Here is a 15,404-nt window from a genome sequence, read left to right as displayed (position 1 = left end):
AACTATGTCCTGAAGCACCATGTCTATGTGATTTTGGAACATCTCCAGAGATGGTGACTCCACCACCTCCCTGGGCAGCCTGTCCCAATGCCTGACCACTCTTTCAGGAAAGAAATGTTTCATAATATCCAATTTAAACCCCCACTGGTGCAACCTGAGGCCTTTTTGTCTTGTAACTGTACAGAGCATACAAAATAACTGGGTTCACCCTTTCCACCTCCTGGAAGGTAGCTGGGACATCCTGAGGATTTCTGCCATTGCATCCTTCTTTCCTTCAGGTTGAAGAAGTTCTTTCCAGCTCTTCCCATGGTGTTTCCTGCACAGCTTCTCTACAGCTCTCAGTGTCACACAGGGCTATGCTGCTCCAGAGGCAGAACATGCATTTGCCCTTGCAGAGCTTCATAATGTTTCTGCCAGCTCACTTCTCCAGCCTCCAGTCGAGGTCCTGTCTGTCAGCCTGAAACTGTCACAAGTAGACACCAGCAGCATTCCCTTTGATGACTTGGTCTCTAACTCTTACCCATAAGCTTTAACCTGCTCACGTCTACTCTCAGAGACTTACTCAAGGTCTTCCTCATTTGCATTCAAGGAAAAAATTAAGCAGCAGAAAAGCCTCTGCAGTCCCTCCACAGCATCTTGGATACAAGTCCCTGAGAAGCTACACTTCCATCATCACTAAATGGATATTGAGTCAGATGATTTGGAAGTCATGTAGAAAAACCCACACATCAATGTTAATGCACTTAGATTAATTAATCCCACAGAAATCAATTTGACTCTAGGGCCTCACTGACACATTAGCTTTACTCAAGAGTACTTTAAAATTAGCCAAGGGATTCAACATTTTGGCACCTCTCCATGTTCTTCTGGTCCTTAGGTTGCTCTGCTCTACTGAGAGCACAGGTAGAGGATCTCTTTCATCTCTCCCTGACAGTACCCATGCAGTGCTTGCAATAAAGGTTTCCATGAGTACACGATGATCACTTAATCAGCATTCCCTACAGCACCACACAGCTTTTAAGGGAATAGTCAGCTCTAAGAAATGCATTTGTAAACCTGTGCTTTAACATACCTGAATGCAAGTGAAGCTCCTGAGTCAGCTCTGTTCAAAAGCACACAAGTGCTAGCTGGGAATGCTTCCAAAACCTAACTGCATTTTAAGGTGAGATCACAGAATCACAAAATGGTTGGAAAGTACTTCAAAAGATCATCCAGTCCAACCCCCCTGCCAGAACAGGACCACCTAAGGCAGGTCACACAGGAAAGCATCCAGGCAGCTTTTGAATGACTCCAGAGAAGGAGACTCAACAACCTCTCCAGGCAGTCTGCTCCAGGGCTTCTGCACCTTCACAGTGAAAAAGTTTTTCCTCCTGTTCCTGTGGAACCTCCTCAGATGTAGCCTCATAAGGGCAGAGTAGAAGGGAAGGAGAACCTTCATCTACCTGTTGGTCACATCCCTTCTAATACAGAATAGGATACAACTGGCATTCTTGGCCACAAGGGCTTTCCCTCACTCCCACTCTTGCTGGCATCCATGGGAAGGAAATCCAGAAAGAAAATACATATGGGTTACCAGTAAGGCACTGAGTTCAGACTATGTCCTTCATGTGGATGATTAGGTGGTTCCAGACCCTAAGTCTAGCCAAGATGGACCACCCTCAGAGCACAGTCCAGGGGTAGCTAAATGCTCCCACAGCACTATCCCCATGGCTTGGTAAGTTATCCAGCAAGAATGAATGGTAGGACACATTAATCAGGGTGCTGAGTGAGATCTTCCACGACACAGTATCTTGGACTTTGAAACAATAAAAAAAAGATAAGTAAATTGCTAAATAAACATATTGTGTTGAAAGGGTAGGAGTTTCTGTTTAGATCCAACCAACCTGAGGATGTAGTGATTCACAACCTGTCAAGTTGATGGGGTGCTTGGTGCCATGGTTTAGTTGATTAGGTGGTGTTGGGTGATAGGTTGGACATGATGATCTCGAAGGTCTCTTCCAACCTGGTTTATTCTATTCTATTCCCACCTTGGGGACCTGTGGCACTTCCAGGACTACCACAGGGAGTTGCAAGGATGTGTCAAGTTGCTCCTTTTTCCAGGAAAAGGAAAGCAATTCCTAATGAAATCCAGCCCTGCTGTGTCTTATTAATTCACGTTACAATTAATTTTAAAAACAATGCTCTAGATTGAATATCTAGAAAAATGCCCAAAATCTTTTAAATGAAGATTTCTCTACAGATTTCACACTCAAACATACCATTTCCTATCCAAATCTGCAAATATTTCTAGACAGAACTTGCCATAAAATTCAAATTAGAAATATCTCAGAACTGGGAGTCTATGTTTATGCCAGTAAATTAAACAGTGCCAGGGAATGCTCCCAAGCACTAATAATTGATCATCTACACTATGAAATCACTGAGGCAGTTTCTGGAACCCCCAAGTTAACTAATATGCTACCAAATAATACTCACAGTCAGTGATTTAGCAAAGGCTAGGAGTTAGCTTAGATGTTTCTAGCACATCATTTGAATCTGGCCACCCTGCTCTGAAAGGTAAAGGAAGTTTAACAGCAGGAACACCGACAATGCTACTGCCAGCTGGCCTCTGTGCTGAAGACCAGTCCAAGGCACAGTTCATGTCCTACAACAGGCACAGCCAAGGAATATAAACCAGCAAAGCAGTGATGAATGCAGTCTTACCTCACTGGTGCTAAAGGGTCACAGCACTGGTGAGTAATCTGCCACACTGTTCAGCATGCTACTCCTGGTAGTCTTCTAGAACAATCACCAGTGCTTGTAGGAGTTGTTTGCAGAGACCAGAAAGGAAATGGCATCTTTAGTGGAATAAACAGGAGAACTCTACACTATTTTGGCACAAGACATCATGAATTTAGTTTGTGCCAGGTCCATGACTCATGTTTATCAAAGGAGAAAGTGCACCAAGCACACATGGCTTCCTAGGTAGCCCTTCATGAAGTCCCAGCTCAGCGCTCAACAATCACAGAGCAGGAGGCTTTTCTTTCCTTTTCTTTTTTTCCAGCACTTGGATTCAAGTAAAAAGAAACACAGAAGGAAGGGAGGAACAAAACCATCCAGAAAAAAGACAGCACAGTTCAGCTTTCTGACTCACACATAGCGCATGGTATCATCCATGTGTAATTTGGGTCCTGTCCCATTACCCAAGACTGCGAAGCAACCTTTCCTGCCTCTTCCACAAGGTGTATCTGTATGGAGAATGCCTAGAATGTTTGAATGACACAGCTGTTTCCCAGGAAAAGATCCCAGGTAGGGTAAGTAGAAGGAGCAGGAGAAAATCTGTGCACTAGAAGAAGAGAAGGCAATTATTTAGAGGAAGCAGTCACAAAAACAAAGCAAGTCTGTGAGCAAGCAGCATCCCCGCCGGGAATGGTTGACTTCATCTGCCCGCTACACACTGCCTCAGCACTTGCAAAGACACAACCGTATGACCTATCTTTCCAGATGTTACGATGTCAAACAAGACTAATAGCAGGCAAGCAAATAATATTTTCTGAGACTGCTACTTTCCATTAAAAAAATCAGCTCAAGGTGGAGTGAGGAATTAGCTGAAGAAGAAATAAAATGACTCATCAAGTTGGTGCTAATTAAAAAGGCAGTATTTTCACTTTTCTCCCTTTAGCTGCTCCTTGTACAAGAGCTAGCTAAAAGAAAAGTTAAAACTTCACTTTTTTCTGAAGTTGCATTCTCACTAGAGTATGAGATGAAGAAATTAGGCTCTGAACTGGGAGTGGGAGCTGAGACAAAACCCTCCTTTGAATTAAAATTGTCCCAGAGTTAAGAAAACCCAAAAAACAGTAATAAATGATTCTTCATTAGAACAGAGAATAGTTAACAGTGGAAATCCCCAGGGATTGATGGTTACACCGCTATTGTTAGAATCTACTTTTGATCTAGAAGATTAATTAAACGTGACAAAATTTGCTAACCAATTATTTAGATCCTTTACTAGGATGGGAAGACTTTGATGCACTTCAGCAGACTTTAATTAAACAAAAAAATGGCCAACTCATTGGTAGGTTAAAATGGATGCAAAGAATGATGTTCAAGGTGGTGCAAATCAGGAGAAACCAAATGAGTTTTGCACAGGTTCTGTGTGGTTCCCTGAAAACTCAAGAACTCCTTCAGAAACCACTGAGAGAGCATCCGCTCAGTGCCTAGCAACGGTTTGGAAAGCTGAGAAAATGCTTAGTCACATTCAGGAGACAGGATATGGAAGGAGGACACTGAATTTGAAATTGGCCTCTTTACTGAAACACTGAGTTTGGCTAACTCCCTTAAAAGAAACCTTGCAGACGAAAGCAAGACCGACAAAAGGATGCAAGCAGCATTTGAAGAACTGGTATTTTCTGATGGCACTCATGCAAGGCTCCTTTGACTTAGCAATGCAGCAAGACTTCCCAGGACCATGTCCTCCTTTCCTGAGACCCTGCCTTTTTCAGAGCAGTGTGGACAAGAACATTTGTGAGGCAGAGAAATGCAGTCCTGACTGAAAGCTTCTGTATTTGTCCTTTGAGGGACAGAGACTAAGTAAGTATGCTAAAAGGACAAAGTTTTCTCTGGAAAAGAACTGTATTTTCTCTCTTGTGAGTGTGCTCAGGAAAAAATCAAGCTCCCTGGAGGTGTACAGCTCTCCAAGTGAGCCTTCTCTGGAAAGGACATTAGGATTCCCTGGCACCATTTTATTATGGTGAAAAACAGGGGGAAAGAGTGGAGTCACAGAGGCTCAACATCATACAAGCATCTTCAATGAACTTCAGATCTGCTATTCAGCAGCACACCACACAGGGAGAATGGAAGCAAAGCAACAATGGAGAAGCTCCATGACAGGATGGGATTCCCACTGCCAAGCTGCTTCCTTATCTTTTATGATTGTAGGCTCACAAACTTGAAGCTGAGGGATTACATCCTAAATGGGGTCAGAAGACGCACAGAACAATTAGTGATATTAGTCTGGCGCTGCCCTCTGACTGATCCATTAATCTCAGAGCAGGGGCAGCACTCCACAATATTGAAACCCAGCACACAATTCAGTGGAAAATCCCTCCTGTAAATAACCAAATTCAGAAATCCACTCATGAGACAGTGAGCAAAATTATAAAGACTTGATAATTACATCAAGTGAAATAGCACTCCTAGTTGTTTTTGCCAGATTACAGTCACAAGGACACTAATTCTCATCCCTAAAAACAGAAACTGATTGCCAGCTGGGATTATGAAAGAATTCCCTCTCCTTCCTTTCTCTCCTAGGCTACCAGAGTACATCTGATGGGTGCTGATTATCTTCTATAAACATGATCAAAAAGAGTAATTGAATTTACTAGCATTGGGTTGGGTCAATGACCTTCCATTATGGCCTGACAAGTTTCTGACTAGTCCAGCACTTCAAACAACAGATAAAATAATCACAGATGTTTCTATTTGCTCTTCTTTCCCACCTCCCACCCTCACCTAGAACAGTTCAAAAGGTAAAACCCATGTCTTCATTTCTGTTGATTCTTTATTGTGTCAGCTACAGACAGTCTGGATACATTTTTCTGGCTGAAACACTGCAAAAATCTATTCTAGGTCAATGACTTCCACTGTCAGGATCATTCAAAGTGTTCAGGAGGCTCAATGGAGGAAAATAAATCACTAAGTATTGGTATTAAGCAAGCTGCCTGAAGAGGTATTGACTGCATTTATTGCAAAGAATTCAGCAGCAGCTTTAATGTCATTCTGTTCATGAACGTCCTTTCTTTGCAACTGATCTCACACAATAAACCCTGCTACAAAAGCCAGGGTGCACTTTGGCTAGATTAAGGACAAAAAGATTGTCTCTGTAATGCTGGGGGTTATAAATGTGAAGCAATGCCAGTGAAACCCACCCAAACCTCCACACAGGACACCAGGCAGAATAAAGTTGCCCGTGGTTTATGCTGCCATCACACAGAGGCAGTCCTAGAACGTTCACTGAACTATGAAATGGCAGACATGCTGGACTGCTTTGGGCTGGGACAGAGTTCATTTTCCTCCTAGTAGATGCTATGGAGCTGGGGTTTGGATCTGGGACAAGACACAACACTGATAGCACAGGGATGGTTTAGTTACTGCTGAGCAGTGCTTGGACACAGTCAAGGCCTCTTCTGCTCCTCAGGCCAGAGGGGTGTAGTGAGGGGATGCACAAGAAGTTGGGAGGAGACACAGCTGGGATAGCTGGCCCCAACTGATCAAAGCCTGGAGAAGAGACAGCTCCAGGAAGAACTTACAGAGGCCTTCCAGTAGCTGAAGGGAACCTACAAGAAAGCTGGGGAAGGACTTTTTACAAGGGCTTGTAGTGACAGGATGAGGGGCAATCACAGTATCACAGTATCACAGTATCACTTAGGTTGGAAAGGACCTCGAGGATCATAGAGTCCAACCTATCAACACAGACCCCATGACTAGACCATGGCACCAAGTGCCACGCCCAATCTCCCCTTGAACACCTCCAGGGTCGATGACTCCACCACCTCCCTGGGCAACCCGTTCCAATGATGAATTACTCGCTCGGTGAAGAACTTCCTCCTCACCTCGAGTCTAAACCTCCCCTGGCGCAGCTTGAGACTGTGTCCTCTTGTTCTGGTGCTGGTTGCCTGGGAGAAGAGGCCAACCCCTTCCTGGCTACAACCACCTTTGAGGTAGTTGTAGAGGGCAATGAGGTCACCCCTGAGCCTCCTCTTCTCCAGGCTAAACAATCCCAGCTCCCTCAGCCTCTCCTCATAGGGCTTGTGTTCAAGGCCTCTCCCCAGCCTTGTTGCCCTTCTCTGGACACGTTCAAGTGTTTCGATGTCCTTCTTAAACTGAGGGGCCCAGAACTGGACACAGCACTCAAGGTGCGGCCTAACCAGAGCAGAGTACAGGGGCACTATGACCTCCCTGCTCCTGCTGGCCACACTATTCCTAATGCAGGCCAGGATGCTATTGGCCCTCCTGGCCACCTGGGCACACTGCTGGCTCATATTCAGGTGGCTGTCGATCAGCACCCCCAGGTCCCTCTCTGTTTGGGAGCTCTCCAGCCACTCCGACCCCAGCCTATAGCTCTGCATGGGATTGCCGTAGCCAAAGTGCAGCACTCGGCACTTGGACTTGTTGAATGCAATGGCTTTGAGAGAGAAGAGGGGAGATTTAAATTGGAGATTAGGAAGAAATTCTTTACAGTGAGGGTGGTAAGATGCTGGAACAGGTTGCACAAGGAGGTCATGGACCATGCTTACCATGTAAGGAGGAGGAGGGAATAAGGAGATGTAGGGGAGTTGGACTAGATGTTCTTTAAATGTCCCCTCCAACCCAATGCAACCTGTAACACAGAACGGAGCCCGGCTTTCCTGGAGGTGGCTGAACACCTGCCTGCCCATGGGTAGTGGTGAATGAATTCCTTGGTTTGCTCTGTTTGTGCACAGCTTCTGCTTCACTTATTAAACTGTCTTTATATCAAACCCATGGGTTTTCTCATTTTTACTCTTCCAATTCTCTCCCCTATCCCACTGAGAGGAGTAAGTGAGGGGCTGTGTGTGGCTGAGCTGCCAGGTGGGGTAAAACCATGACACAGGCATCTAAGAATCATTAAGGTTGGAAGAGACCTCTAAGACCATAAAATTCAACCATCAACCCAACACCACCACACCCACTAAACCATGTCCTGAAGTGCCATGTCTGAACACCTTCAGGAATTTCTCCTGTGAAAGGAGGACTTGTGAAGTTGCCTTGTCTTGAATTAGATGAGGTGTGAGATTGTGCATTGCCTACACACTCGGAGTTCAGCTGGAACACCCATCACAGGAAAGGCAGAAGGTATTTATCAAGAACCTTTTCCACTGCTCTTGCCTCCCACAGCTCATTAATGGCAGCTACCAAGGGAACAGTGCACTCAAAGGTCAGGAGCTCCACTCCCTGCTTTGCCAACAGGCAGGAGCTGATGGCTGAGGGCAAGTGAGGGATTTTGTGCTAGAAGATCCTCTTATGCTATCCCTATGGCTCTGGAGCAGTTCAAGTGCAGAGGTGAGCACTGTCTCCCAAAGAGGGTGGAGACAAGGGATTTCTCCATGCCAGGTATAACACAGGTCTGAAGAGGGAAAAAGGATTTGTCAGAAAACACTTGATCTCTCCAAAAGACAAGCAGCAAGCAGGACTCTCTTGTCACACAGCAGAAGAAAAACAGCCAGAAAGACAAAACCACACTGCGTGCTCTCATCTTTCAAGTCATCAGCTCTCACTTCCTTTACAAGTAAATGTTTAAACCTACTCTGAAGTCAAACCACCAAGCATCCTGAAATCTTTTAGCTCTAAAAACCAGCTTTCTGGGAGCATTTCTGATTTTGATTAGCTAACACCCATACAGTTCATCAGTGCCAGCAGAGCCTCAGACAACTCGACAGTACAGGATCTCAGCAGAAGCCAGGCAGGAGCTTGGGGCATGCAATTCTTAGCCATCTCATCAAGTCCCTCTCCCAGGCTGGCACAGATCAGGATAAAAATCATGCATTTCTCAGCTGGCCTGTGTAAAGCAGAAGAGTAGTCTGAGGGATTTCTTTTCCATGAAGTTTTAAACCAAAGTAATGCAGGGGAAGTTGCACCAAGTTCTACCCCTTCTTTTCCTCCAAGTAGACATTACCATTAGTCTAAAGATGCTGCTGCCCACACAGTGTGTCTACAAATTCTTACAGATCTGCTTTATTTAATAACAATTTAACATTTCTTTACATTGTAATTCCTATCCTAATTTGCATTTTTCATTTAACATTATTTTACGAGGGTTTTTCAGTCGAGTTGTGACACTAATGCACTGGGACATTTCTCCATGAAAGATCAGTATTTTAAGCTTACTTACAAAGAAAAATGCAGAAGCTCACACATGTCTCCTTGATAAATGAGACCTGTCAGAAGCCAATGATCCCAGTGCACAGGGTACACTTGACAATGTGACCTCGACAACAATGAAGAAACACTTTGTACATTCCACTATTTTGTGACAAAAGGGTTTAGATTGAAACCAGTCTGGCTGTAATTTGCTCCCTGAGAGAAGATTCTGTGAGCATTCCACATGAAAACTGATTTATGTTTCTTGCTACAAAGATCTTAGGGGACTGGAACATCTCTCTTGTGAGGAAAGACTGAGGGAATTTAGGCTTCTTAGCCTAGAAAAGACCAGACTGAGGGGGGATTTCATCAATGCTGATCAATACTTAGGGGGTAGGGGTCAGGAAGATGGGATCAGGCTTTTCTCAGTGCTACTCAGTGACAGAACAAGGGGTAACAGGCACAAACTTGAACATAGGAAGTTCCATCTAAACACGAGGAGGAACTTTACTTTGAGGGTGGTGGAGCACTGGAGCAGGCTGCCCAGAGATGTGGTGGAGTCTCCATCTCTGGAGACATTCAAAACCTACCTGGATGTGTTCCTGGGTGACCTTCTCTAGGGTGAACCTGCCTTGGCAGTGGGATTGGACTCGATCTCCAGAGGTCACTCCTACCATACTGTGATTCTTCCTTCCTCCAAAGCCATGATTTTTAGCACGGAAGCAAGCACTGCATTCTCTAATGTAGGCAATGGTAATTACATGAACTGAGCCAGTTACAAATGTATGCAATGCACGTGTTTTATGTGAGTGGTTTGGGCTTCCTTTTTGGTGGTCTAAAACATCAAACAGAAAATGCGCTTCTTTTTTTTCTTTGGGTGTCCTGAAACATAGGAAGACATTTTTCTTTGTCATAAAGATTTTATCACTGAAGGTCCCAATTCTCCAGAAATCCTAATGAAGTCTCCTCTCATTTTTATAGTGAACTCAGCAGGAACCCTCGCAGCATGTGTGAGCCTTGGCAGAAATAGCACTGATGTAACTAAAACTGTAAATGTTACACCAAAATACAGCCACCTGTAATTACACCACCACTTCTAATAACTTTTCTCCTAAATAACCTCTTTCAAACAAAACCTTGATCAACCACCCCCAAGAGTCTTTGCAGAATACACATCCCGACATTATTCCTTAATGTCGTGTGGGAACAGCTATGTAATTAGAGTGGAACTGTGCACAGCAGCATCTAGCACCATCATCTGAGGGGGGCTGTGTATTATTACCACCGCTAGTTTAGTCATGGTTCAAAAGAAGTCAGCCCTCAACTCATGAATTAAAGAATTCAGCTGTATTCCCTAAGAGGGGGGCTTGAAAGAGAACGAAAGGGTTGACTACAGAATGGCTGTTGCTTTGCAATATGTCAAAGATATTTGGGGATTAAATCTTCAACAAAATTAATAAACTGTACACTATATTCTGTTTGATAAGCTATTAAACAGAAAAAAAAACCAACAAACTATGTGAGTGCAGAGGTTTCTAAATGGTAAACCAGTTAATTTCTAGGGAAACACTGTTCTTATTAATTTATAAAGTTTCCAGCATTGCTCTGACATTAGTTCAGAATTTCACTTGCAGTCTATGTTACATTCTCTAGCCTATAAATTATTTTATGGTTTTTTACAGGGATGGCCTTTTAGTGAACCACAGCATAGGGACACAGAAAAACTCAGAGAAGGTGGGGGGACTCAGGCTGCTCAATGAATTCATGCTGGGATATTACTCTCCCAATTCAGTAGCTGTTAACACTACTGCATCAAGTACTCTCTTCTCTGTGCTAAGGTGGTATCTGAGAACACCAGAGTGCTCACTACCTTACTCCTCCAGCCCTGGGTCAGTAATGTAGCCAGTCTCCCCAATACAGAAGCAGAAAGATCAGTGGCAGCATAGTTTCCAACTGACCAACACCCATGACCTTCATCATTCCAACTAATACAAACAATTTGAGGTCCATGGAGGTCTAAATCAGTGAAAAGCTGTCTTCTGTGAGCAATTTCAGCTTGATTCATAAAAATCATAGAAAGGTTTGAGTTGGGAGCTCCAAAGGTCATCTAGTCAACACCCCTGCACTCAGCAGGGACATCCTCCACTAGAACAGCTTGCTCAGAGACTTATCAAACCTCACCTTGAATATCTCCATTGATAGGGCCTCAACTACATGCTCAGGCAATCTGTTGCAGTGTTCCACCACCCTCATGGTAAAGGACTTGTTAGTAACATCCAAACTAAATCTTGCCCCTTGTGCTATCACTACAGGCCTCTACAGTGAGTGGTCTTCTTTTAAAAATCTAAGCCAAAATAGAAATCTCAAATACTACAGCTCATCCCTGTCTTGGGATAAAAGCAGAGAGGACACAGAGGCCAAACCTCTCTGATTCCACCTGAGCTCACTGACACACCTGAGAAAGAAATATTCAACCACTTTAATACTCACCTGACTTTGCCTTTTGTGTTTCTAAGAACAGTTGCAGCAAAATTTTGGGTAACACCAACCAGGCTGATGCCATCAACTTCCACAATTTGGTCATTCACTTGGATCCTTTGGGGGGGAAAAAAAACACAGAGAGAAATAATTGTGTGAATTCTTGGTCAATTTCCAGCACAGAGAGATCTTTTCCATTTGATTTTCAGCAAAGACTTTAAACAAACACTCAGGCATAAAATGACTGAGGCAAACATGAAAAATGCACCATTCCTTGCATGCAGACAGCTCATCAATCCAGCTTCATTACATTAAATTCATTCATCCGTTCAGCTTCCCATTACAATTAATAGCATCGATCAGCCAGTTGCTTTCCCTGCCTATAAATGCAGCAACACAAACTCTTGAATCTGTCATATGACTTAAATTAAAAGAGATACTCAAACAGCTCTTGTGTCATTCTTTCCTAAGCCAATCTTGAAAAACAGCATAAGACACAGCTCTGGTATTTCAAGCTAATGGAATAAAAATGTGCTATTTAACTCAAACAACCTGCTCATCTGGGGAGAAAAGAGCTTGTGCATCAGACTTCGTTCTGACATACTCTCTTAAAGTATTTCATCAAACTTGCTCCAAAAGGATCAGTTCCCACTGTGTGATCTTACTGCTCACAGTAAGAGTTTGCACTGCTTTAATGACGAGTCTCTTTGAAAGCAAACACATATTTACAGCTAATAAGCTGTTTGATGCAGGAAAAGGTAGGCAAAATAAAGAAAATGCTGCTTTTATCTGAAGCAAGCACTGCTACAAAATCCCTGGAGAAGAGAATGGACTCATCTGGATGACAAATGCTTGGAAGGAGGACTGACTGTTATACCAAAATGCCCTCTAGAAACACAGCAAGTCCTATCACTTCAAAAACTAAAATTCTCTATGTCCATATATTTTCATCATACATAAACACACCCACCCCAAACAATCTGCAATTATTGCCATTCAAGTTAGAGAATTACATAGAATTAAAAAAGAAGTCTCCTCTCTGTTGCTGCATACCTTCTATACTGCCCAGACCATACCACTCTCACATACTCTCCTAGCTGTTTTCCTCTTTCTTGAGCATCCCCTCTCCAGCCCCACTCCCACTGCAGCTCTGTACCTGTACCCTGCCCCTAACCTTTAAAACAAGCCACCACAGACACCATCTAGACCAAAATACTCTCACAGCCATGCTCTCTGGGCAGCTTTCCCTCCATCAGGAGCTCTAAGCTTCCTCTGGCTCTCAAACATAATTTCAAACATGAATGAAAAATTAGGCTCAGGTTGGCAAAGCCTGCATTAGAGCTGTTTTAACTCCTTTTATCATTAATAAAACTGGCAATTCTTCTGACAGCTCTTTTCTAACGCTCACGACCCAAATCTTTGCCTGTGTGAAGCAGCACTTCCATGCAGTAGCAACTACGGAAGCGAACCAACTGAAGTTGAGCAACTCGCTTGTGCCATTACTGCTGTGAACTGATAAACTGAATGTGTGCAGAGACAATGTTTAGAGTATTTTTCAAGTTAAGAGATGTGCAATGTTTCAAAACTGTTGTTCTCTATCTTATCAAAATAGTTTCAATTGTGAATGACTCATCACCACAAGAACTTGAGAGCAGCAGCTACAGATTCACCCAGGAGAAATTTTTGGTTTCCATATCCACTCAGCTCACCACAAGTTGGCAGCGCCCTCATGCAGCCCAGATGGCAGCTGTGCACTGGGCTGCATTCAGAGGAGTGTGGCCAGCAGGACAAGAGAGGGGATACTGCCCCTTGACTCTGCTCTGCTGAGACCACACCTCAAGCACTGCTTCCAGTTCTGGTATCCCCAGAATAAGAAGGACACAGAGCTGTTGGAATGAGTCCAGAGGAGGCCACAAAGATGATCCAAGGGCTGAACACCTCTGCTGTGAGGATAGGCTAAGGGAGCTAGGGTTGTTTAGCCTGGAGAAGACTCCAGAGCTGCCTACCAATACCTGAAGGGATCCTACAGCAAGGCTGGAGAAGGACTTATCATAAGGTTGTCTAGTAACAGGATAAGAGAGGAATGGTTTTAAGCTGAGGGAGAGTAGGTTTAGACCCAATCTTAGGAAGAAGTTCTCCAGTACGAGGGTGATGAGACTCTGGAACAGGTTGTCCAGGGAGGTTGTGGCTGCCGCCTGCCTGGGGTGTTGAAGGCCAGGCTGGATGAAGCCTTGAGCAGCCAAGCCAAGTTGAGAGGTGTCCCTGCCCACGGTGGGGAGGTTGGATTAGATGATCTCTAAGGTCCTTTACAACTCAAACCATTCTGTGAGTAAGCCAGGTATGGTAGTTTTAGGCTGTACCTTTAAAGTTTTCCACAGATCTTGAACAGAAAGTGGTAGAATGTAAATAAATTAATACTGGGTGTAAAAAGGAAAATAATGATAACTTCTCAACAAACCCATTGGACAGATAACAGACATAAAACTTAGAAATGTAAACTTTCTTTTTTTGACTTCCTCACTCTGGGAGAGACTAACTTGCTTCTGTTTGACCTTGGATGTGTTCTTTGTTTTGGCTGTGTATTCTAATAAAATAACTCTCTGTTCTTTTCTCTTGTCCCTTTGTGTCCAGGGGTGTAAGGAGCAGGGCAAGAAGTGGGAAGCTATAGAAGCTCCCCCGGGTTTTGGCCACGGGAGGTTCTTGTGCTGTTTGTAAATTGTAAATACCTGCAAATATTGTAAATACTGTATATCTTGTACATATTCATTGCATTGTAGACTGCAGTTTTGCTTGTAAATACAGCTTCATTTGCTTCCAGCTCGGCTGATCTGGCAATCTAATGTTGGGGGAATTTTCAACCCACCACAGCAGAGGTGCTCAGTCACTGAGAAACCCCTCTGTACAGATTTTGGGTTCCCATGGGAGGCAAGTACTTTCTATCACCGTTACATGAGTCATTCAATGAAAGATGGGAGTTATCCTACAGATACTGCCATGGTTTAAATTGTAGTTTCAGAAAAGCCTGGTTGAAGATTGCTGTGAGATTACTCAGAGTATCTGATGCAACTGCTGAAATCTAGCTTTATTTTCTGTGAGGAGACTGTTTTGCTATCAATGTTAATGATTAACTAGGCTTTTCAAAGCTAATAGGACCCTTTACAGTTGATGCACTTTATTGCAGAACTGACTGCTCCTAACTGAGAGGATGACATATCCCTTTCCCAAGTGAATGATCAATCAGGTTCTCAAAGAGAAAATCAGAGGGCTATTTCTCAGCTGGCTGAACAGGCAGTTGAAAACCAACACAAATATTTGAATGGTCAAAGAAAGATGCAATTTTGTTCAGCTGACAAGCTCCTTTCAGATGCCAGACAGGGAAATAAAGGAAGAGATTTATGGTTGAACATTAATATCTGTAGCCTGAAGATGTGAATATTGATAGAAACAGGAAATACAGATCATCACAGAGCAATGCTGAGTGTCTGATTATCAACCAGACAATTTCACACAGAATGCTAGTCTCAGAATCATGGAATGGCTTAGGCTGGAAGAGACCATCTACAACCTCCCTGCCATGGGCAGGGACAGCTCTCAGCTAGACTTGGTTGCCCAAGGCCTGAGTCATGAGCTTAATGCCTTCTGGCTGAGCTCAAGCATACCTTTCAGAAAAACCTGCACTTGAATTTAAACCAATGGATAAAATCATGACATCTTGAGGTGTCAGCTTCTTTACTTTCCTTCAGCATTTTTAAGCCTGTGAGAAATCAGTACTTGGCTTTTAATCTGGTATCTCATTGCCAAAGAGCTGTAAAGCTACCTGTGAGCCCACTCTGCAAGACAGTTTCCTTCAGTAGTTTCAGACAATGTCATTAAACTTTGCAGCCCCCTGCCATGCAGAGCCTTCTAATTTCATTTGTGTGGTCTTCTGCAGCAGAACAACCTTTTATTTAGCCTGCCTGAAAACTTCCAGGTGTTCTTCAATAAGGAACAGGTTACTGCAATACAGTTTTCAGAAGAGAGTAACAACTTTTTAGAGTTGATAACTACTCTATCTCCCTGTGTCTGTGTTT

The 15,404-nt window shown here is 43.6% G+C and overlaps 1 protein-coding gene across 5 annotated transcripts in view; it reads right to left on the bottom strand.

The window, feature by feature from the left end:
* PPP1R9A (protein phosphatase 1 regulatory subunit 9A) overlaps window positions 1-15,404 on the bottom strand; it is a 144,529-nt gene that overhangs the window by 44,514 nt on the left and 84,611 nt on the right. For all 5 annotated transcript variants that reach the window (XM_068157042.1, XM_068157040.1, XM_068157043.1 and 2 more), the window contains exon 5: window positions 11,347-11,451. In XM_068157042.1, coding sequence (XP_068013143.1) covers window positions 11,347-11,451 — 105 coding nt within the window. The remainder of the gene's footprint in view (window positions 1-11,346; window positions 11,452-15,404) is intronic.

The sequence above is a fragment of the Melanerpes formicivorus genome, unplaced genomic scaffold (genome assembly GCF_026170545.1).
Source record: "Melanerpes formicivorus ecotype bairdi unplaced genomic scaffold, bMelFor1.0.p_v2 SCAF_35, whole genome shotgun sequence".
Taxonomy (NCBI): domain Eukaryota; kingdom Metazoa; phylum Chordata; class Aves; order Piciformes; family Picidae; genus Melanerpes; species Melanerpes formicivorus.
This window is presented reverse-complemented; position numbering and strand designations above follow the sequence as displayed.